The 25,577-nt window shown below is 41.7% G+C and overlaps 1 protein-coding gene across 2 annotated transcripts in view; it reads right to left on the reverse strand.

The window, feature by feature from the left end:
* Positions 1 to 429: 429 nt before the first annotated feature.
* Positions 430 to 25,577, reverse strand: part of ppp1r17 (protein phosphatase 1 regulatory subunit 17) — a 58,632-nt gene continuing 33,484 nt past the window's right edge. The window contains exon 4 of one of the 2 annotated variants that reach the window (XM_078398662.1): positions 430 to 729. In XM_078398662.1, the coding sequence (XP_078254788.1) occupies positions 650 to 729 (80 nt within the window). In that variant the 3' untranslated portion in view covers positions 430 to 649. The remainder of the gene's footprint in view (positions 730 to 25,577) is intronic. The other variant, XM_078398661.1, reaches the window with a different exon arrangement.

The following is a 25,577-nucleotide window of genomic DNA, read 5'->3' on the forward strand; positions in this document are numbered from 1 at the left end:
TTATTTGCTGTTTCTTCTCCACACTTTGCCCCAGCAGTAGTCTTCCTTTTGAACTATTTAATTGGAGTCATTTCTTGGAAATATGGAAATTGGAATTGATTTAGCTGCATACTGTTGATTTTTTTGTAATTGATTCAATGTTTTCAAAAAGTATTTCCATTAGTCACAAATGCATATTTTTAATTGCATGCATTTTAACTTATTAATTTGAAATTATCCAATTTAAGATGGGATGGGATTTCTGTGGAATATATGTCAGTGAAATAGTGCGCATTGCAAGGTGCCAATAACTTGGAATCAGTCTTATCAGTGCTAATCCTCAAGATACATTAAAGATATATTACATATTCGCAATTGTGAATAAGAGGTAAATATCTGGGCATTATCATTCAGCATATTACTTCTCGTATGAAGCAATAAATGAATCAATCATCAAGACTTTTCAGTGTCTTTTTTAATCTAATGATTAGCATTTACAGAAATCTTAGGCTAACTGTACCAGTGTTAACCCACTTTCTGAAGGAAGTCAGCAAAATACTGTCTTAGTTAATGGTAAAGTTGACATGAGTACATGGTTAGTAAAGCTGACGAATAAACACACACACTTGCAGATGGTCAAAAGAAACCAACACTTCTGTCGTGAAATGATTTAAGTAGTTAATTTTTCTGCATCCTTTTCATCATCTTCTGTAAGCGCTGGCTGTTTCTCCTCTTTCATTAATTTTACACCTAAAATGGAAATACAATAGGATACATTGAAATGTTATTAACTATCCTGAAGTAAAAATTTAAAAATCATTGCACTGTAGACAGGTTCAAGCTGTGAGGGTTCATATTGTTATTTCATTGAATATGGCAGATTACATGATGAGTAATCAATAACAGCAGCATTTTAATGCCAAGGTTTTAAAATTACCTGTTTGATCATTCAATATGATTTCTGCGAAACAGAGCAGGCATCAGAAAAGCAATCTTGCTGGAATCGTGAGGTCAGGAAATGGATGAAGCGCATTGTACCTTAATCATTGACTCATTGGAGCACGACAGCTGGATGGAAATCAATTTTTGGAAATTACAATGCTCTATCTTTCTAGAGTGTCGGCAGCATTCGGAAATACCAAAGAGCAGAAGAAGGATTGCATAAATGAGGAAGCATAAAGGTACAGGGGATCATGGATGGAAATAGGTTAAGATTATCATCTTCGCTGCACCAGCCTAACTGGAGTCCTCTGCCACATAGAGTGATGTAAAGAAAGGCAACATCTTTTTGTTTTAGCGACATGGGCTGAAATCTGCTTATTGCGTTAGATGTGAAAGAGTGCTTCAGTCTGGCTGGAGCTATAAGATAATAATTGGGATAATGAAAGGATTTTTAAATAAGATTTTCATTTTAACATACTAAATAATAAGCGACTGCAATACTTGGAATTATTTGAGATATGAATGGATTTGGATTAGTTGAAATATGTACAGGATAGCTCTCAGGAACATGCAAAGGTTTGGAAAAGTGGCATCATAAGGAAAAAGGGAACGGATTAAAGATTCAATAGTTATTAGATAAGATAGGGCAGAAGGCAGGAACTGTACCCAAGATTTGGGGCACTTTGGAAATGATGTGGAGGAAGAAGCTGTTGAAGGCGATTTGTAAATGACATTTAAGTGAAAGTAGCTTGGCAGAGGTGGACAACAGATAAACATTGTAGAACAATGAAGGAATCTCATGCAGAGTGTTGTGGTTACAGTAAGAAGGTTTAAAGTATTAAGGTTGTATTAAATAAGGACATCATTGTATCAATTAAGAACACTGTTTTACTATTGTGCAATAGACAATAGACAATAGACAATAGGTGCAGGAGTAGGCCATTCGGCCTTTCGAGCCAGCACCACCATTCAATGTGATCATGGCTGATCATTCTCAATCAGTATCCCGTTCCTGCCTTCTCCCCATACCCCCTGACTCCGCTATCCTTAAGAGCTCTATCTAGCTCTCTCTTGAAAGCATTCAGAGAACTGGCCTCCACTGCCTTCTGATGCAGAGAATTCCATAGATTTACAACTGTCTGACTGAAAAAGTTTTTCCTCATCTCCGTTCTAAATGGCCTACCCCTTATTCTTAAACTGTGGCCCCTGGTTCTGGACTCCCCCAACATTGGGAACATGTTTCCTGCCTCTAACGTGTCCAACCCCTTAGTAATCTTATATGTTTCAATAAGATCGCCTCTCATCCTTCTAAATGCCAGTGTATATAAGCCTAGTCGTTCCAGTCTTTCAACATACGACAGTCCCGCCATTCCGGGAATTAATCTAGTAAACCTACGCTGCACGCCCTCAATAGCAAGAATATCCTTCCTCAAATTTGTAGACCAAAACTGCACACAGTACTCCAGGTGCGGTCTCACTAGGGCCCTGTATAACTGCAAGTCTCACTAGGGCCCTGTACAACTGTTCTTTGCTCCTATACTCAACTCCTCTTGTTATGAAGGCCAAATTCCATTGGCTTTCTTCACTGCCTACTTTTAATCCCTTCATCCAAGTCATTAATGTATATTGTAAATAGCTGTGGTCCTAGCGCAGAGCCTTGCGGTACCCCACTAGTCACTGCCTGCCATTCTGAAAGGGACCCATTTATCCCCACTCTTTGCTTTCTGTCTGCCAACCAATTTTCTATCCATGTCAGTACCTTACCCCCAATACCATGTGCTCTAATTTTGCACAGTAATCTCCTATGTGGGACCTTGTCGAAGGCTTTCGAAAAGTCAAGGTACACTACATCCACCGGCTCTCCCCTGTCCATGTTCCTAGTTACATCCTCAAAAAAATCCAGAAGATTAGTCAAGCATGATTTCCCCATCGTAAATCCATGCTGACTCAGAACGATTCTGTCTCTACTATCCAAATGCTCTGCAATTTTGTCTTTTATAATTGACTCCAGCATCTTCCCCACCACTGATGTCAGACTAACTGGTCTATAATTTCCTGTTTTCTCTCTCCCTTCTTTCTTAAAAAGTGGGATAACATTAGCTACTCTCCAATCCACAGGAACTGATCCTGAATCTATAGAACATTGGAAAATGATCACCATTGTGTCCATGATTTCTAGAGCCACCTCCTTAAGTACCCTGGGATGCAGACCATCAGGCCCTGGGGATTTATCAGCCTTCAGTCCCATTAGTCTACCCAACACCATTTCCTGCCTAATGTGAATTTCCTTCAGTTCCTCCGTCACCGTAGGATCTCTGGCCACTAGAACATCTGGGAGATTGTTTGTATCTTCCTTAGTGAGGACATATCCAAAGTACCGGTTCAACTCGTCTGCCATTTCCTTGTTCCCCATAATGAATTCCCCTGCTTCTGTCTTCAAGGGACCCACATTTGCCTTAACTATTTTTTTCCTCTTCACATACCTAAAGAAGCTTCTACTATCCTCTTTTATATTATTGGCCAGCTTACCTTCGTACCTCATCTTTTCTCCTCGTATTGCCTTTTTAGTTATCTTCTGTTGCTCTTTAAAAGAGTCCCAATCCTCTGGCTTCCCCCTCTTCTTTGCTATGTTATACTTATTCTCTTTTATTTTTATGCTGTCCTTGACTTCCCTTGTCAGCCACGGGTGCCTCTTACTCCCCTTAGAATCTTTCCTCCTCTTTGGGGTGAATTGATCCTGCAACTTCTGCATTATTCCCAGGAATACCTGCCATTGCTGTTCCACCGTCTTCCCTGCTAGGGTCTCCTTCCAGTCAAATCTGGCCAGTTCCTGCCTCATGCCTCTGTAATCCCCTTTGCTATACTGTAATACTGACACTTCCGATTTTCCCTTCTCCCTTTCAATTTGTAGATTAAAACTTATCATATTATGATCACTGCCTCCTAATGGCTCTTTTACCTTGAGTTCCCTTTATCAAATCAGGTTCATTACTCAACACTAAATCCAGAATTGCCTTCTTCCTGGTAGGCTCCAGTACAAACTGTTCTAAGAATCCATCTCGGAGGCACTCCACAAACTCCCTTTCCTGGGGTCCAGTACCAACCTGATTTTCCCAGTCTACCTGCATGTTGAAATCTCCCATAACCACCGTAGCATTACATTTTCGACATGCCAATTTTAGCTCTTGATTCAACTTGCACCCTATGTGGAGGCTACTGTTTGGGGGCTTGTAGATAACTCCCATTGTTGTCTTTTTACCCTTACAATTTCTCATTTCTATCAATACTGATTCTACATCTCCTGATTTTATGTCACCCCTTGTAAGGGAGTGAATATCATTCCTTACCAACAGAGCAACTCCACCCCCTCTGCCCACCTGTCTATCTTTTCGATAGGTTGTATACCCTGAATATTCAGTTCCCAGCCCTGGTCCTCTTGTAGCCATGTTTCTGTAATCTGACGCTGAAATCTTGGAAAGATGAATATGAAAGCAGATGATATTGATCTATTTCAGGAAATTGTAAAGTCAAATGTTTCAAGGAATCTCATTAAGCATTTATATTTCAATTAAGCAACAATTAGTTACAGCTGACACCTGAATTTGTCATTTCCCCGTGACCTGCAGTCGGTAATGATTTAGCATAAGTAACCTCTTGGCTCCCTGTTTTAATATCGAATTCTTTCATTTTTAAATACTTTCTTGCTTTCTTTAAACCAACACATTTTGGATTAAAATCTTATTTTCACACATCACAAATGTCACTATTTATATTTATACTAGTGCTCTGGAAGATATAAATATGTTTTGCCAATTAGTTGCGGGAGAGGCCAAATCAATTTTCTCAAATAGAAGTGTCTAATGGCCTTTTACAGGCATTTGTATATTTCATATGTATGTGCATACAGATATGTGGGATGTATATTTGCATGCATGTATGTGTGCCTGTATGTAGCTGGTTGTGAATAATTAAGTGCTCCCTTTCATGTCTAGATTCATCTTCTTTGTAGTGACCATTTAAAAAGTGTTTATTTACTACCTTGCTGATTCAGGTAAGCCTCAGCATGTTGTCATGCAATGCTTGAAAGACAGACCATGAAACACAGATCACAGACTATGAAACACAGAACACATAAAGATTTGCATCTGTGATTCATGTTTGATTTAATGTACATTACAAATCAGATCAACAAACATGACTTATTTAAAAAAAAATTCCAATGATCAACAAATAAAAGTTCTTCAGTACATGTATGCTGATCTCTTTGCTATATAATATCACAAATATACACCATATATTAGCTTAAGCCAAAGTGAAGTAGATAATGTGAAATTAATAGGAAGAAGGGTCACGACCCGAAACGTCACCTATTCCTTTTCTCCAGAGATGCTGCCTGACCCGCTGAGTTACTCCAGCTTTTTGTGTCTATCTTCGGCTAAAATAAAAGTTGTTTTTATTGATTCTTCCTACAATTTCTATCGTCTATAGATCATGGACGATACGGGGTCAATCCTGGTGGGAGGGGGTAATACAGATTTAGGATCTGGCAGCAAGGTTTGTTCAGCAAAAATAAATCTGAGGAAAATGTTTAGATAATAGGTAATGTCCAATGGAAATCATTGTTTTTTGCTTGTTGATTATATAAGAGATTGTTTAGTATCATAGTATCTGATCTCTTCAAAAAATGTGCCTTACATGTATATGCTACTGTGTCATGCAAAATGGGTTGAAACTGTGTCTCTGTGCCAAGCCATAAGTAGAAAACAAATATTCAGGATTACTCGTGGGAAATATTATAAGCAATTTAGTATGTTACAAAGAGTATTTCAAGTAGTTAGAATGGAAGATAAAATATCAACCAGGCAGCTGGTCTGCAGTACAGTACAACCCTATTGCGTAATAAAAATAGGTGACCTTTCTTTTTAATTACACTAATTACAGTGAAAGCATCATTTAGAGATAGATAATTACATTACCATTAAAAGGTTGACATCAAACTGTCACTGTATTCCACAATGTATAATTAGAATTTAAAATCCTGAATGATAATATAAACTTGCAACAAATAATCACTGAGAAAAGAAGCATATGCACCATGTCAGAGCCGCTAAAGAAATGCTTTCCAGGCAGTTCATCATGGATGGCCAACATTAAGGGAATTTAAAAGGATGAAAATTTGATTTTAATGGAATGACCAATCAAAAATATGGCTTGGAATGTTTATTTTGTTTGGAATTTTACTTTTAGATTGTGCCTAGGTAAATGCGGTTAAGGTCAATTTCTTCAACGCTGGCTTCTAGTTTAAACAGTTCTATCCTACCCATTCCCAAACCCTCTTCACATTGCCCTGCAAATGATCCTCTCTCTATCGGACTCTTTGAAAGCATTGGTTAGTTCTATTTCCACTATGGGCAACTTGTGGCACAGCAGTTAGTGATCTTGCCTTAAAGCTCCGAGGATTCGACTTGATCCTGTTCTTGGGTGCGGTCTTCATGGAGCTTTCCCTTTGACTATATGGGTATTGAACAGGTCTCTAGTTTCCTCCCACATCCCAAAGATGTGCTGCAGGTCATTTTGCTTCTGTATATTACCCTTAGTGTAAGTTTGTATCAAAAGTACTAAAGGGGAATTGATAGACATATGGGAGAAATGGAAGGGTGCAGAGAAATAGGGTGAACAGAATTACTTTGCTGAAAATTCGTATGGATCTGTAGAAGTGAATGACCTTGTGTGCTGCAATATTGAAGTAATTGTAAGTAAAACATTACGTCAGGCAACATCTGTGGGGGAATGGACGGGCAAAGTTTTGGATCAGGACTCTGCTTTGGACTTATTGTAGTAGAGTGTAGAATGCTGGAAAAAGGCGGGTGGAGACCTGGCAAGACACAGACCTGGCAAGTGACAGATGGATATAACTGAGGTGAAAACAGGGGGAGGCTTGGTATGGGGGGTCCGCCGTGAGGGGGTGGGTGGGGTAGGGGGGGGGGGGGGGGAGTGCGAGAACAAGGGGGACCTGGTGCGATATACTTTGTTACTTTATGTGGCGACTATTTGCATACCTTGGGTCAGCAAGCAAAGAATGTCACTGTGACTTGGCACATGTGACAATAACGTATTCAATCCAATTCGATTCAAGCTCAACAATGCTGCAATGAATTCTCATATCTCCACCAAATTAGACAATAGACAAAAGACAATAGACAATAGGTGCAGGAGTAGGCCAATGGGCCAGCACCGCCATTCACTGTGATCATGGCTGATCATCCACAATCAGTACCCCGTTCCTGCCTTCTCCCCATATCCCTTGACTCCGCTATCCTTACGACCTCTATCTGACTCTCTCTTGGAAGCATCCAGAGAATTGGCCTCCACTGCCTTCTGAGGCAGAGAATTGAATAAGTCATCGTGAAGATGAGATGAGACTTGGAAATTCCAAACAATAGAGCATCTGCAGCATATCATATTATCCTGTATTTGGCACCACATTGGTGCAGTAGGGTGGTACAGGGACACAGTGGTAGAGTTGCCGCCTTACAGCGCCAGGGAAGTGAATTCAACCCTGACTACAGGTGCTGCCTGTAAGCAATTTGTGCATTCTCCCTTTGACCACGCGGGTTTTCTCCGGGTACTCCAATTTCCTCCCACAGTGCAAAGATGTGCAGATTTGTAGGTTAATTGGCTTCTGTAAATTGTTTTTAGTGTGCAGGATGCAAAAGTGGGATAACGTAGAACCAGTGTCCAGGTGATCGTTGGACCGAAAGGTCTGTCCACACTACACTAAACTAAACTAAACTAAACTAAACTAAACTAAACTAAACTAAACTAAACTAAACTAAACTAAACTAAACTAAACTAAACTAAACTAAACATTGTGCAGGGGTGACATTTAGATCTGCACAATGAAAAGGGCACAGAACTCAGATGTCTATGAAGGATTCTGAGAGCAGGTGGAAAAAGAAGGCCATAATGATGGCAATGAGGTACTTTAATTTTGAGCATATTTTTGCTTTTGAGATAGCTGTGGGGAGCAGCTTTCTTGAATAAATGCAGTGCTTGTGGTCAAACAAATCCATCTATCCTGTTAGAAGGGCTTTTCCAATTTGAGGAAACTTTGGTAAGATGATGCCATCAATATTGTAGATGAAACACATTGTCATATTCATGGAAAAGGAGCTGATACCCACGTGAAGTCCAGAGTGCAGAAGCGGACTGAAAAGTATAATCAGCTGCTTCAGTCTGAAACGAACTGGAGGCTAGGAATCTCAAGGGCAATATGATTGGGTTTTCTCCGAGATCTTCGGTTTCCTCCCACACTCCAAAGACGTACAGGTATGTAGGTTAATTGACTGGGTAAATGTAAAAATTGTCCCTAGTGTGTGTAGGATAGTGTTAATGTGCGGGGATCGCTGGGCGGCATGGACTCGGTGGGCCGAAGGGCCTGTTTCCGCGCTGTATCTCTAAATGAAAAAAAAGTGAAATGATAATATTACCTTTAAAGGCAGAGCAGACCAACACAGCTCACTCAGTGACCACTTTTAAAATTCTTAGCCAATTAATACATTGCCCTTCTGTTAAGCAGATAAAGGACTGAAGACATTTGGACAGAATTGGCTCAGTATGCCAGTGCCATTCATCCAATTCTCATTTAGCTTCCAATGGGAAAGAGTCCTTGCCTTCAGGTTCCCTGCTCTGTTCCAGTCAATACTGGAGGTTCAATTGCAGCGTAACATTAATGCAAAATTTAAAAAGAAAACATCAACAGGTGTTGCACCCTTTATTAGAATTCTCAATATATTATTACCACACAATTATGTAGGCCAGTTTGAAGGAGGAAATTCTCCAAGTCATAGAGTCATAGACTGATACAGGGTGGAAACAGGCCCTTTGACCCAACTTGTGCACACCGGCCAACATGTCCCAGCTACACTAGTCCCACCTGCCTGCGTTTGGTCCATATCCCTCCAAACTTGTCCTATCCATGTAACTGTCTAACTGTTTCTTAAATGTTGGGATAGTCCCAGCCTCAACTACCTCCTCTTGCAGCTTGTTCCATACACCCACCACCCTTTGTGTGAAAAAGTTACCCCTCATATTCCTATTAAATCTTTTCCCCTTCACATTGAACCTATGTCCTCTGGTCCTCGATTCCACTACTCTGAGCAATAGATTCTGTGCATCTATCCGATTTATTCCTCTCCTGATTTTATGCACTAAGTCTGGGCCGAACAAATCTTGAAGTTTTTGGAGAGCCCTTCAAACAGGACGAAATATGGATTCCAATTGCTATACAGTTCATTCAATGTGTTTGGGACATATTTGTGGTTCAGTTTTACCGAAAAAAAATCAGAAACAATAGAAAACCAAATCTGATATCACCAGCTATCCATTTTACATACTTCTGGTTTGAATCTGGACAGCTCCAATAGTGCGATTGATAAGATTGATCTAATTTCTAACCGATAGGGTGAGACCCATAGGTGCAAAGAAACTAGGGACATTTATTCAATTCCAGGACCATCACCTATCTTTACATTTTATCCCTGAGATTAGTCCAGTCCAAAGTTAAATAATGTCATATGTGATATACATTGTCATTCATAAATCAAATATTAACACATAAAATTTGTTAAATTAGTTAACATCTGGAAATTCTGCACTGTTTTTTTGCCATAAACATTGTACACTGAAGGGCCTTAATTGTTCTGTACTCCTAACCTCACCAATTGACATTCTTTGTTAATAATTTTCACACCTGGAATTTGTTCACCTTTATCAAACTAAACATCTGGAATTTGAATTAACACCTGGGATTTGCTCGTTATTTATAAATCTCAAGCATGAGGAGTTTTCCACTTGTAAAACATCACACAGCTGGATTTGTCCAGTAAATAAAGTCCTCATCTGTGTTTTGTAAAATGATAATGAATCACACACCTGGTATATATCCAATCTCAATAAATTACACAATAAAACGGTCAATAAAACACTCTTCGGACTTATTAGCATCTGGGATTCATTCGATAATTGTTCTTTGCTTATATTTAATTTGATATTTATTCACAATCAATAAATCTCACTCTTGGAACCTGCTCACTATCCATTAATTACGCACCTAAGATTTGTTCACTCCTATTAAAATATATACCTGGAATTTATCCAGTGGCAATAATTTTAAATTTGTTCACTAAATAAATCACACACCTGTGATTTTTTTGCTTTGTTATATATGTCTGTCATCTGGGTTATGTCCAATTCTAATAAATCTAATATTTGTGATTCATCTACAGTTACCAAACACGACACCTTCATTATTGCATCGAATATAAATATTATGTCTGTGATTGGTTTACTTTGAATAAATCTCACATCTGGGATTTGTCCATTGCGAATAAATCTAAAGGTTTGGATTTGTCCACTGTTAATAAATTTCTCACCTGGAATCTGTTCATTGTTGCTATGTCGGACAACAGGCCCATGAGCACTTTCATTAAATCTCATTACTGTAATATGTGTTCTGTTAATGCAATCTCATTCTTGGGACATTGCCATTTTTTTTTTAAATCACACCTACGATTACTTTGTGGTTAATAAATCAAGTCTTTGGGATTACTCGGCAGAGAAGGAATGGGTGACGTTTCGGGTTGAGACCCTTCTTCTGACTGATGTCAGGGGAGGGGGTGGGACAAAGTTTTTGTCCCACCCCCTCCCCTGACATTAGTCTGAAGAAGGGTCTCGACCGGAAATGTTACCCATTCCTTCTCTCCCGAGATGCTGCCTGACCCTCTGAGTTACTCCAGCATTTTGTGTTTACCTTCGATTTAAACCAGCATCTGCAGTTTTTTTCCTACATAAGTATTTGGGATTGGTTCACAACTGTGATATTTTCACCCTTAATTATTAATACACCTAATAACTCTCCATTGTCAAAAACACCTAACAACTGTCATTTTGGAGGAATGTCATAGCTGATATTTGTTCACTGTTAACAAAACTTACACATGGAATTTGATCACCTTAATTGCATGTCTGGGCTTTGTCCACTTTTAATAATTCATGCAGAGAGGATTTGTTCATCTCCCTGTTATTTGTCCACATATCGATTCTCACAGCTGTGATTCCTTCATCATGAATAAATCTCAATCTCAGATTTGCTAATAACTCTTACACAGGAATGTCTTCACTGTTAATCGCAAAATAGGATTTGACAATGGTAAATAATTAACCCATCTGGGATATTAGTGTACAGCAGTGATTTCGAGTCATAGAGTTGTACACCACAGAATTAGCTCTTGAGCTCACCATGTCCACCCTGGTCTTGTTGCCCATCCTAACTAATTCCATTTCCTGACATTAGGATTGTATCCTCTACATTGCCTATTAGAATGCCTATCTAAATGTCTCTTAAATGTGGCAATTGGATATAATTCCTCATAACACTTCATCTGGCAGCACGGATTTGTCCACTCTTAACAATTCATGCAGATATCAACCACCTTCTGGGTGGAAAAACATCCCTGACATCCCCTTTCTTTCCTTTCTTTTCATCTTAAACCTGGGTGGCAAGGTGGCACAGTGGTAGAGTTGCTGCCTTGCAGAGCCAGAGACCCAGATTTGATCCTGCTCACAGGTGCTGTCTGTAAGGAGTTTGTACGTTTTCCCTGTTACTTGTGTGGGTTTTCTCCCGGAGCTCCGGTTTCCTCCCACACTCCAAAGACGTACAGGTTTGTAGGCTAATTGGCTTGGTAAAATTGTACCATTGCGACCAGTGCAGGGATCACTGATTGGCATGGACCTGGTGGGCCAAAGGGCCTGTTTCTGCGCTGAATCTCTAAAACTAAAAACTAAAACTATGCTCAGTTGCTGATACTGTACCATAGGAAAAATAATTTGACTACCCTATCTATGTCCTGATAAATGGAGGGAAGCAAGCTAAATGCCTTCTTCAAACCCTATCCACCTGTGTTGCTATTTTTAGGGAACTATGGACTTGGACCACTGGCATCTCGTCATCAACATTCCTTAGTGCGTTATCATTTACTGTGTATGTCCCACCTCTATATGTCTTCCCAAAAAAACATCATCTCAAACTTGTCAGATTAAATTCCATTGGCTAATGCTTCACCCATCTTCCCATCTGATGATAAAGACTTTGACAACCTTCACAAGAATATACACCCTCTCTTATTCCTTGGTCCTATCTATATGGTCTTATTGGACTTTCCATCCAGGATATCCTTTCTATATATTGGTGTGATGTTCTCCATTATCATAAGTGTGACGTCTTATTTTGCATGCCCCTCTGTCATGCCTTAAACTAGTATAACCCAGACAATTAAGCTGCCAGTCCTGCTTTTCACACAATCATGTTGCTGTGATCACAAAATTATTATCATTCCATGTGCTAATCCCTGCTCTAAACTCATCTGATTTGCTCATGAGGCTCCTTGCATTAAAACATGTACAGTTGAGCCAGCCAGCCTTCCCCATGCTGTTCACAATTAGTAAGTCTGACTCCTGTGATTTGTTCATTATTAATATATTTCATGATGTGATTCTTCCACTGTTAATTAATTTCACCCTTAGAACTTGTTCACTATTAATAAATCTGGGATGCCTGGGATTTGTTAACTGTCAATAAAACATGCACGAGGATTTGTTCAATATTAATAAATCCCTCATCTGGATTTATCATTTCCCAAAGAATATGATAAATGATACTAGAGTCATATAGCCTAGAAACAGACCCTTTGGCCCATCATGTCAATGCAGCCATCAGTCCTATCTATATGAATTAAATTTCCCTGCTTTACTTCCATATCCCTCTTTGCCTTGCCAAGGACCAGTCTAGATGCCCCATTACTTTTCCAGCCTCCACCACTCCATCTCCACTTGCTGCTCATTTCAAATACCGATTAATCTGCATGAAAAATATTACTCCTCAAATCCACTTCAAGCCTTCTTCTTACATATTAAAGCCACCCACAGGTAAACAGCCTATACAATCTCTCCTTCCTCTGCAAGCCAGTCCCAACAAAATCCTTGGGATTTTTTTCTGCACCCCTCTAGCTTAATCACATTTTCCCTAGAATCTTGCGACATAATATTCCAGCCATCACCAGACCAACGTTTTATACAACTGTAACATGGTGTCCTAACTCATGTGCTCAATGCGTCAACCAATGAATGCAAGTGTGCCATATACTTTCTTTACCATCCTGTCTACTTGTATTGTCCTTTCAGACAAGTGTTCTTTTACTCCAAGGTCTCTGTGCTCAACAACATTCACAATTCCCTGCCATTCATTGTGCACATACAGCCCTGGATTAATGTCCCCAAAATGCATCAGTTTTTTTGTCTGAGTTAAGTTCCAGCAGCCATTCCATTGCCCATCTTCTCAGTTGATGTATATCCTGTTGTAATCTTAGACAACCTTCTTCCCCATCCACTAAGCCACCAATTTTGGTGCCATCCACAAATTTACTAATTTTGCTAACTATATCCTCATCAAAATCATAAATGACAAATAACTGACAAACAACAGACCTAGCACCAATAATTGCAGATCATCACTGGTCAGAACCCTCCACTAGCACCCTCTACCTCCCATCACTAAGCCAATTTTGTATCTAACTAGCTAGCTCATCCTAGATTGCATTTGTTCTAATGTATTCAACGAATGCAAGTGTGCCATAAACTAAGTAGTGGGGGGGAAGGGTTAACAAATTGGGAATATGAAGATGAGGTTAAAGGGAATACAGGAGATATTGCAGAAGACTCTCGGAAGAATGGGAACAGAAGTTCTAGAGGGGAAAAGAGATTAAGGGCAGGGCCATTTGTGACCGATGTGAGAGGGGAGGTAAATACAGAAGTTAAAGTATTGTACTTAAATGCGCGTAGTATAAAAAATAAAGTGGATGAGCTTGAGGCTCAGTTAGTCATGGGCAAGTATGATGTTGTAGGGATCACTGAGACATGGCTACAAGAGGACCAGGGCTGGGAACTGAATATTCAGGGGTACACAACATATAGAAAAGACAGACAGGTGGGCAGAGGGGGTGGGGTTGCTCTGCTGGTAAGGAATGATATTCATTCCCTTGCAAGGGGTGACATAGAATCAGGAGATGTTGAATCAGTATGGGTAAAAATGAGGAATTGTAAGGGTAAAAAGACCCTAATGGGAGTTATCTATAGGCCCCCAAACAGTAGCCTCGACATAGGGTGCAAGTTGAATCAGGAGATAAAATTGGCGTGTCACAAATGTAATGCTACGGTGGTTATGGGAGATTTCAACATGCAGGTAGACTGGGAAAATCAGGTTGGAAATGGACCCCAGGAAAGAGAGTTTGTAGAGTGCCTTCGAGATGGATTCTTAGAACAGCTTATCATATCATATATATCATATATATACAGCCGGAATCAGGCCTTTTCGGCCCTCCAAGTCTGTGCCGCCCAGTGATCCCCGCACATTAACACTATCCTACACCCACTAGGGACAATTTTTACATTTACCCAGCCAATTAACCTACATACCTGTACGTCTTTGGAGTGTGGGAGGAAACCGAAGATCTTGGAGAAAACCCACGCAGGTCACGGGGAGAACGTACAAACTCCTTACAGTGCAGCACCCGTAGTCAGGATCGAACCTGAGTCTCCGGCGCTGCATTCGCTGTAAAGCAGCAACTCTACCGCTGCGCTACCGTGCCGCCGAGCTTGTACTGGAGCCTACCAGGGAGAAGGCAATTCTGGATTTAGTGTTGTGTAATGATCCTGATCTGATAAGGGGACTAGAGGTAAAAGAGCCATTAGGAGGCAGTGATCACAACATGATAAGTTTTACTCTGCAAATGGAAAGGCAGAAGGGAAAATCGGAAGTGTCAGTATTACAGTATAGCAAAGGGGATTACAGATGCATGATTTATTCACAAAATGCTGGAGTAACTCAGCAGGTCAGCCAGCATCTCGGGAGAGAAGGAATGGGTGACGTTTCGGGTCGAGACCCTTCTTCAGACCCGTCTCGACCCGAAACGTCACCCATTCCTTCTCTCCCGAGATGCTGCCTGACCTGCTGAGTTACTCCAGCATTTTGTGAATAAATCGATTTGTACCAGCATCTGCAGTTATTTTCTTATATTACAGAGGCATGAGGCAGGAGCTGGCCAAAATTGACTAGAAGGAGGCCCTAGCAGGGAAGACGGTAGAACAGCAATGGCAGGTATTCCTGGGAATAATGCAGAGGTTACAGGATCAATTTATCCCAAAGAGGCGGAAAGACTCTAAGGGGAGTAAGAGACACCTGTGGCTGACAAGGGAAGTCAAGGACAGTATAAAAATTAAGGAGAGGAAGTATAACATAGCAAAGAGAAGTGGGAAGACAGAGGATTGGGACTCTTTTAAAGAGCAACAAAAGTTAACTCAAAAGGCAATACGGGGAGAAAAGATGAGGTACGAGGGTAAACTAGCCAATAATATAAAGGAGGATAGCAAAAGTTTTTTTAGGTACGTGAAGAGGAAAAAAATAGTCAAGGCAAATGTGGGTCCCTTGAAGACAGAAGCAGGGGAATTTATTATGGGGAACAAAGAAATGGCAGACGAGTTAAACCGTTACTTTGGATCTGTCTTTACTGAGGAAGATACACACAATCTCCCAAATGTTCTAGGGGCCGGAGAACCTGGGGTGATGGAGGAACTGAAGGAAATCCACATTAGGTAGGAAATGGTTTTGGGTAGACTGATGGGACTGAAGGCTGATAAATCCCCAGGGCCTGATGGTCTGCATCCCAGGGTACTTAAGGAGGTGGCTCTAGAAATAGTGGAAGCATTGGAGATTATTTTTCAATGTTCATAGATTCAGGATCAGTTCCTGTGGATTGGAGGATAGCAAATGTTATCCCACTTTTTAAGAAAGGAGGGAGAGAGAAAATGGGTAATTATAGACCAGTTAGTCTGACATCAGTGGTGGGGAAGATGCTGGAGTCAATTATAAAAGACGAAATTGCTGAGCATTTGGATAGCAGTAACAGGATCATTCCGAGTCAGCATGGATTTACGAAGGGGAAATTATGCTTGACAAATCTACTGGAATTTTTTGAGGATGTAACTAGGAAAATTGACAGGGGAGAGTCGGTGGATGTGGTGTACCTCGACTTTCAGAAAGCCTTCGACAAGGTCCCACATAGGAGATTAGTGGGCAAAATTAGAGCACATGGTATTGGGGGTAGGGTACTGACATGGATAGAAAATTGGTTGACAGACAGAAAGCAAAGAGTGGGGATAAATGGGTCCCTTTCGGAATGGCAGGCAGTGACCAGTGGAGTACCGCAAGGTTCGGTGTTGGGACCCCAGCTATTTACGATATACATTAATGACTTAGATGAAGGGATTAAAAGTACCATTAGCAAATTTGCAGATGATACTAAGCTGGGGGGTAGTGTGAATTGTGTGGAAGATGCAATAAGGCTGCAGGGTGACTTGGACAGGTTGTGTGAGTGGGCGGATACATGGCAGATGCAGTTTAATGTAGATAAGTGTGAGGTTATTCACTTTGGAAGTAAGAATAGAAAGGCAGATTATTATCTGAATGGTGTCAAGTTAGGAAGAGGGGATGTTCAACGAGATCTGGGTGTCCTAGTGCATCAGTCACTGAAAGGAAGCATGCAGGTACAGCAGGCAGTGAAGAAAGCCAATGGAATGTTGGCCTTCGTAACAAGAGGAGTTGAGTATAGGAGCAAAGAGGTCCTTCTACAGTTGTACCGGGCCCTGGTGAGACCGCACCTGGAGTACTGTGTGCAGTTTTGGTCTCCAAATTTGAGGAAGGATATTCTTGCTATTGAGGGTGTGCAGCGTAGGTTCACTAGGTTAATTCCCGGAATGGCGGGACTGTCGTATGTTGAAAGGCTGGAGCAATTAGGCTTGTATACACTGGAATTTAGAAGGATGAGGGGGGATCTTATTGAAACATATAAGATAATTAGGGGATTGGACACATTAGAGGCAGGAAACATGTTCCCAATGTTGGGGGAGTCCAGAACAAGGGGCCACAGTTTAAGAATAAGGGGTAGGCCATTTAGAACGGAGATGAGGAAGAACTTTTTCAGTCAGAGAGTGGTGAAGGTGTGGAATTCTCTGCTTCAGAAGGCAGTGGAGGCCAGTTCGTTGGATGCTTTCAAGAGAGAGTTGGATAGAGCTCTTAAGGATAGCGGAGTGAGGGGGTATGGGGAGAAGGCAGGAACGGGGTACTGATTGAGAGTGATCAGCCATGATCGCATTGAATGGCGGTGCTGGCTCGAAGGGCTCAATGGCCTACTCCTGCACCTATTGTCTATTGTCTATTGTCTATTGTCTATTGTCTATTGTATTGAACCAGCCAACCATGCAGGATCTTATCAAAGGCCTTGCTAAGGTCCATAAAGATACCGTCCACAGCCCTGCCCTCACCAATTGTCTTAATCACATCTTCAGAAAACCCAATCAAATTAGTGAGACATGATTTCTCATGCACAAAGTCATGTTGACTGAATGTAATCAGTCTATTTCTTTCCAAATGCAAATACTGTAAATACAATAGAGTTGATGCCTTAAAGTTCTAGAGACCCAGGTTTGATCCTGACTGTATGAAGCAGGTGCTTTCATAAGTTCATAAGTTATAAGAGCAGAACAGCTGACTCTAGAGATTCTTGAAAGATCACTATTAATGCCACCACAATCTCTAAAACCACCTCCTTCAGAGCCTTGGGGTGAAGTCCACCCAGTCCAGGTAATTTATCCACCTTCAGACCTTTCATCTTCCCAAGCACCTTCTCCATAGTAATAGCCATTCCACTAACTTCCACCCCCTGACTCTCTTGAATTTCAGACACATTGCTGGTGTCTTCCACTGTGAAAACTAATACAAAAAACCTATTCAATGTCCAATGTCCACTTTTGCCTCTTTCTTACTCTTTATATATCTGAAGAGCCTTTTGCTATCCTCTTTTATATTAATGGCCAGCTAACTTTCATATTTCATCTTTTCTCCCCGTATTGCATTTTTAGTTACCTTCTGTTGTTTTTTTAAAAGCTTCCCAATCCTCCAGCTTCCCACAAATCTTTGCAATGTTATATGCCTTCTCTTTCAGTTTAATGCTGTCTTTAATTTCCCTGGTCAGGTATGCTCGCCTCATTCTCCCTTTAGAATCTTTCTTCCTCTTTGGAATGAAATCTCTGCCATTCCCTGTTCTCTCTTCTACCTTCTACCTTGAAAGCTTGAATATCCAGACTTAACAGCTTCTTCCCCACTGCAATCTGACTTCTGAAACAATCATCTCTTTCACGTCACCTTCCCCAAGGAGCCTTCCACATCTCTTAATCTTAACTCCACCTCATTCAAATATTCCATTGTGTACTTTAATATTCTTTTGGACTGCTGAGATTTTGCTCAACAATCTTACATCTTACAGCTCGAAGGGCTGAATGGCCTACTCCTGCACCTATTGTCTATTGTCTATTGTCTATTGTCTATTTTGCTGAGGCATTTGAAAGGAAAAGACTGAGATATTCTAACCTTGCAGTAGAGGCAGAGGAGCGAGGTTGGAGTGTAAGAGTGTGTCCAGTGGAGGCGGGGTGCAGGGGCTTTGTAGCCAGTTCCACTGCAAGGCTCCTGAGGGAAGTTGGAGTCAGAGGGCAGGCCCAAAGGAGGGCAATCAAAGAACTTGCAAATGCCGCCGAACGGAGCAGTCACTGGCTGTGGCTGAAAAGAAAAGATACTGTCTGGGCTGCCACGTGACCATCTAGAGGCTAACCATAAGACACACACCCAGGGCTGATCACCCTGTGGTGGGCCTGCCTCGACTGAGGGTGTCTTGTGATAAAAGGCCGAAACACAACTGAAGATGTGTCTGAATGGTAGTAACATCACCTAGTGGTCACCCCCAAGAACAACACCAGTCAATTGTAGTGCAAACCTTAGGGATTGTGACATCTAGTCCTAATAATCAAACTGTATGTATACGTTTACTCCATGGGTGTCTCTGTGAATAGGAATTTCATTGCACACTGGTGTATATGACAATAAATTAATTTAATCAATGATAGATACAGAGAGCTGGAGCAACTCAGTGGGTCAGGCAGTATCTCTGGAGAAAAAGGATGGGTGATATTTCGGGTCAGGATCCTTCTTCAAACTCTGAAGAAGGATCTTAACCCAAAATATCACCCATCCTGACCCGAAATGCTACCCATCCTTTTTCTCCAGTGATAATAGACAATAGACAATAGGTGCAGGCGGAGGCCATTCGGCCCTTCGAGTCAGCACCGCCATTCAATGTGATCATGGCTGATCATTCTCAATCAGTACCCCGTTCCTGCCTTCTCCCCATACCCCCTGACTCCACTATCCTTAAGAGCTCAATCCAGCTCTCTTGAATGCATTCAGAGAATTGGCCTCCACTGCCTTCTGAGGCAGAGAATTCCACAGATTCACAACTCTTTGACTGAAAAAGTTTTTCCTGCTTGACCCAACACTTTGTGTCTATCTTTGATAAAAACCAGATTCTGCAGTTCCTTGTTTCTACAATTAACCTGATCAGATCTGTTCTCCCTATTGACAATTCTCAGTACTTTGATTTTATTGATAATAAATCTCACATTTGAGATGTGTTAATTGTTAATCTCATGCCTTCAATTTATGCAAAGTGTTAATTGTTAATCTCATGCCTTCAATTTATGCAAAGTGTTAATTGTTAATCTCACTGTTAATACATCTACAATTTTCAGTTGGTTCACATTTAATTGTTATCACGTGATTTGGTCTGTTCCAATTTTGACAATTATGATTTATTTAGTTTAAACATTTGCATACACTGTTACTGTTGAGAAATCTCATACTTGGAGTTTATTTGACCGTCAATAATGTCATCTTTGTGTATTTATCATTGTTACATCTCACACCAGATACTTGTCCACTGTTAATAACTCTTACGCCCCAGACCTGACCTCTCTTCTGAACGTCGCACTAGGTATTTGTCAACTGTGTAATTAATCACACCTCTTGAATTTATTCAAGCGCTAACATATGAGACACAATTGAGGGTTGCTTGATTTAATTAAATCAAATACCTGATATTGCTTGTTCTTATTAAATGTGACATTTGATTTTGTCTATTGTTAATAAATCCCAAAGTTTTCACTTGCAATTTGTAAAGTCACAAATCGTCCTCTCTAGGATTTATTAACTATAGATAAATTTCACATGTGGCCATTTCTGATTGCCAGGGTCGGATTAACATAGTAGCAAAAGTAGCATTCGCTACGGGCCCCGCGCTTTTGAGGGCCACAAAATGCTTGAAATCGGCATCCCACTGAGGGACGCGGTGTTGCGTGCGCCATTCCCCAATCGCCGCGGTTAGAATGTGTTGGCGGCGGGGCTGTGCAGACCAATGGGCAGCCGGCGTGTCACTGCCCAACCGCCCAGTCTCCGGCCCTCTTACTCCACACACCTCCGGCCTCACCCAAACACCTCACTCCTCCGGACCTCTCTGCTCGAATATTGGCCTTGTCTCCCCACATATCCCGGCCCTCTCATTCCTCACTCATCGGCTCTTTTCTCTCAATTCCCCGGACCACTTTCACCACCACCTCCCCCCCCCCCCCTCCCCATCTCTCCCAATGCTCCGGCCCTCCTTCTTCCGACTCCTCCGGCGCTCTCTCCCCACTCCTCTGGCACTTGCTCCCCCGAATCCTCCGCTGCTCATTCTTCCGCAAACCTCCCGTCTGTTCTTTCCCTACCCCTCTGCCCCTCCCTCTCCTTGCTAGGGCCTTCTCTCTCTCTTCACTCCTGCGGTTTTCTCTCTCTTCCCACTCCTCCGTCTCTCTCCTTCTCCCCACTCCACTGGGCGTCTCTCTCCCCAATCCCCCTTCCCTCTCACCTCCCAGACTTTCGTCCCTCCAAATAGCTACTGTTCCAGTCCTCTCTTCCACCAATCTACCTCCCCCCTTTAATCCCAGTATTCTGCCCCACTCTCCCTCCTCTACTCCATCCCACTCTACCCCCTGCGCATCTCCATTATGCGTTCCCCCTTTCCTCCGAACCTCTTTCCCCCACACCTTCCTCCATGCCCCTCTTTCCATTTCTATAGGCACTTTCCCTCACACTTTCGGTCTTTTCTCAGACCCTACCCGTCCGTACCTCTCTCTCTCTCTCTCTCTCTCTACTCTTCTGGCTCATACTCCCAAAATCCTGCGACTCCCTCTCACCCATCCCAAAAGCTCGGGCCCTCTTTCTCACCAATCCCCCGGCCTTCTCTCCTCACTTCCCGGGGCCCTGTCTCCTCTTCCACTCTTCTACCACCTCCTCTACCCACACCTTGCATGCCTCTCAGCATCCACTGCTCCAGCGCTCCCTACCCCTACTCCGTCAATGATAAAAGAAGAAATTGTGGAACATTTGGATAGCAGTAGCAGGATCGCTCCAAGTCTGCAATGATTTACGAAGGGGAAATCATGCTTGACAAATCTTCTGGTATTTTTTGAGGATGTAACTAGGAAAATGGACAAGGGAGAGCCAGTGGATGTAATGTACCTGAAAGTTTTTGATAAGGTCCCACATAGGAGATTAGTGGGCAAGATTAAAGCACATGGTATTGGTGGTAGGGTGCTGACATGGATAGAAAATTGGTTGGCAGACAGGAAACAAAGAGTAGGGATTAATGGGTTCCATTCAGAATGGCAGGCAGTGACTAGTGGGGTACACCAAGGCTTGGTGCTGGGACCGCAGCTATTTACAATATACATTAATGACTTAGATGAAGGGATTAAAAGTAGCATTAGCAAATTTGCGGATGACACAAAGCTGGGTGGCAGTGTGAACAGTGAGTAGGATGCTATGAGGATGCAGGGTGACTTGGCAGGTTGTGTGAGTGGGCAGATGCATGGCAGATGCAGTTTAATGTGGATAAATGTGAGGTTATCCACTTGGGTCGTAAGAACAGGAAGGCAGATTATTATCTGAATGGTGTCAAGTTAGGAAATGGGGAAGTACAAAGAGACCTTGTTCATCAGTCACTTAAAGTTAACATGCAGGTACAGCAGGCAGTGAAGAAAGCTAACGGCATGTTGGCCTTTATGACAAGAGGAGTTGACTATAGGAGCAAAGAGGTCCTTCTGCAGTTGTACAGGGCCCTAGTGAGACCGCACCTGGAGTACTGTGTGTAGTTTTGGTCTCCAAATTTGAGGAAGGACATTCTTGCTATTGAGGAAGTGCAGCGTAGGTTCACTAGGTTAATTCCCGGAATGGCGGGACTGTCGTATGTTGAAAGACTGGAGCGACTAGGCTTGTATACACTGGAATTTAGAAGGATGAGATGGGATCTTATTGAAACATATAAGATTATTAAGGGATTGGATATGTTAGAGGCAGGAAACATTGTTCCCAATATTGGGGGAGTCCAGGACCAGGGGCCACAGTTTAAGAATAAGGGGTAGGCCATTTAGCGCGAAGATGGGGAAAAACCTTTTCACTCAGAGATTTGTAAATCTGTGAAATTCTCTGCCTCAGAAGGCAGTGGAGTCCAATTCTCTGGATGCTTTCAAGAGAGAGCTAGATAGAGCTCTTAATGATAGCGGAGTCAGGAGGTATGGGGGGAAGGCAGGAACGGGGTACTGATTGCGAATGATCAACCATGATCACATTGAATGGTGGTGCTGGCTCGAAGGACTGAATGGCATACTCCTGCACCTATTGTCTATTGTCTATTATAACATATGCTACTAGCCCCTCACTAGCTTAATCTGTCCCTGCTGATTGCTAATTAATCTAATTTTTAAGATTTGTTCCCAATGGATTGGAAAGATTTGGAGGGATATGGGCAAAAATATTGTAATTTTGCTCCATTACTATATTTACCTTCCTCTTGCATATATCTAATAATTTTTCCTCCACTGTCTACTGTCAGATATTTCTTCCATTTTTATTTTTTCACTTTTCAATAAATCTTGCACCTAGGTTTGGCATCTGTTAAAAACAAAATGTCACACTGTGTATTAGTTCATTTTTAGAAAATCACACAGCCCAGATTTGTCTGGGACTTGCTTGCTGTAATTAAATCAGATTCCGTCTGACCATTTCCTATTATTGAGGCAATTGATTATATTATTAATAAATATCTCACCTGGGATTTTATCACTCAATATAGGACACATGGGAGATTTGTTCGATATTAATGAATCACGCAAGTCAAGAATTTATCTGAATATATTTGACACATGATACCTGCCTGGATATAATTGTTCACTCAATACATTTTGCATATTCAATTTTTTCACTGCTAATAATTTTTCTTTCTGGGATTTGCATACTGTTAGTAAATCTCACACCTAGTATTTGTTTATTAATATTCAGACACACTCCAGGGATTTGTTCAGTGTTGACATCACGGATCTGAAAGTTTTTATTTCTTTATGAATATGACTCATATCCACATACAATTATTCAGTGTCAAGAACCTGAGATTCAAATGTTCATAGTTAGCATATCTCAGACTTAGGATATGATCACTGTTCATAAAACTCACATTTGTAACTTGTTTACTGTTAATGAATTTCATACCTTTGATTTCATCAAATGTAGTGAATTTCAAACCTTTTGTTGATTGACTGTGACTTAATCTCACAGTTTTGATCCGTTCTCTGTAAATAACTTTGACATGTATGATTTGTTGCAGATTAATAAATCTAATTCCTGGAATTTATTAATAAATGTCAAACCTTATCGGACTTGTTGACTAATAATAAATCACATCTTAGAGTCATAGAGTAATACAAAACAGAAAGAGGCCCTTCGACCCATCTCATCCATGCGACCAAAGTGCTTGTTTGAGCACCTCCCATTAGCCCGTGTTAGTCCATGCGCCTGTCCAAATTAATTTTCATTGTTACTGTAGCTTCATCAACTACTTCCTCTGGCAGCTCATTCCATATACCCACCACTCTCTGTGCGAAACAGTTGGCTCTCTGGTTCCTATTAAATCTTTGCCCTTCCACCTTAAACCTACACCCCCTAGTTCTTGATTCTCTATCCCAGGGAAAAGACTGTGCATTGACCCTACCTATTCCCCTAGTGATTTTATACACATCCATAAGTTCACCCATCAGCTTCCTGTGCTACAAGGAATAAAGTCCTAGCCTGCCCAGCCTCTCCTTATAGCTCAGACCCTCGATCCCTAGCAACATCCTTGTAAAATGTTTTCACTCCCTTCCAGCTTAATGGCATCTTTCCTATAGCAGGGTGATCAAAATGTAGCCTCATTTATCAAAATCGTTGATACAGATAACAAACAGCAATGTGCTCAGCACCAATTTCTGAGGCCTCCAGACCAAAAAGCTACCTTGCATCACCACCTTCTGCTTCCTATCCTGAAGGCAATATTTCATCCAGTAAGCTGGCTTTCCCTGGATCCGATGCACACTAATCTTCCAGAGTAACATACCATGCGGAATATTGCCAAAGACTACATCTGCAGCCCTGCCCTCATCAACCTTCTTGGTTATTTTTTCAAAAAACTCAATCAAATTCGTGAGATATGAACTTCCACACACAAAACCTTACTGACTACCCCAAATCAATCTCTGTCTTTCAAAATGCATGTATATCTTATCCCTCTGAATTCCATCCAGTAGCTTTCTTACCACATGTGTCAAGCTCACTGGTCTATAGTTCCCAGGTTTTTCTTTGCAGACCCTAGTCAAACCGCATGTCAAAAACCTTGGTGTGATATTTGACTCTGCATTAACGTTTGTCAAGCAAGTCAACGCTGTGATAAAAGCCAGCTTCTTCCAGCTTCGTACCATAGCTAAAATTAAACCATTCTTCCAATTTGACGACATTGAAAAAATCATCCTCCCGCCTAGACTACTGCAACTCCCTATACACTGGGATCAGCCAATCATCCCTGTCCCGCCTGCAATTGGTCCAAAACGCCGCAGCGAGACTCCTGACGGGTACCCGTAAAAGGGACCACACCACCCCGATTCTGACCTCTCTCCACTGGCTCCCAGTACAGTACAGAATCAACTTCAAGCTCCTCCTATTCACATACAAAGCCCTAAACGGGCTTGCCCCCCATATCAAAAATCTTCTAACCCACCACTCTATCTCCAGGTCCCTCAGGTCGGCCGACTTGGGGCTACTGACTATCCCACGGTCTAAGCTTAAGGTCAGGGGTGACCGCGCTTTTGCGGTTGCAGCTCCTAGACTGTGGAAAAGCATCCCTCTCCCCATCAGAACTGCCCCCTCCATCGACTCCTTTAAGTCCAGGTTCAAAACCTATTTCTACTCCCTAGTGTTTGAGGCCCTCTGAGGGAGGGGGGGGGGGGGGGGGCTGTGAACTGTTTATGTATGTGCTGTTAGGTTTGTGTGCCATTGTATGTTCGTTCTTAGTACCTGAACTGATGTACAGCAGTTTGGTCAACGTGGGTTGTTTTTAAATGTGCTATACAAAATAAAATTGACTTGACTTGACTTAGCAAAGACAGCTCTCAATAGACAATAGACAATAGAAAAAAGGTGCAGGAGAAGGCCATTCGGCCCTTTGAGCCAGCACCACCATTCAATGTGATCATGGCTGATCATTCTCAATCAGTACCCCGTTCCTGCCTTCTCCCCATACCCCCTGACTCCGCTATCC

This window comes from Rhinoraja longicauda, chromosome 4 (assembly GCF_053455715.1).
Source record: "Rhinoraja longicauda isolate Sanriku21f chromosome 4, sRhiLon1.1, whole genome shotgun sequence".
In the NCBI taxonomy this organism is placed as follows: Eukaryota; Metazoa; Chordata; class Chondrichthyes; order Rajiformes; family Arhynchobatidae; genus Rhinoraja; species Rhinoraja longicauda.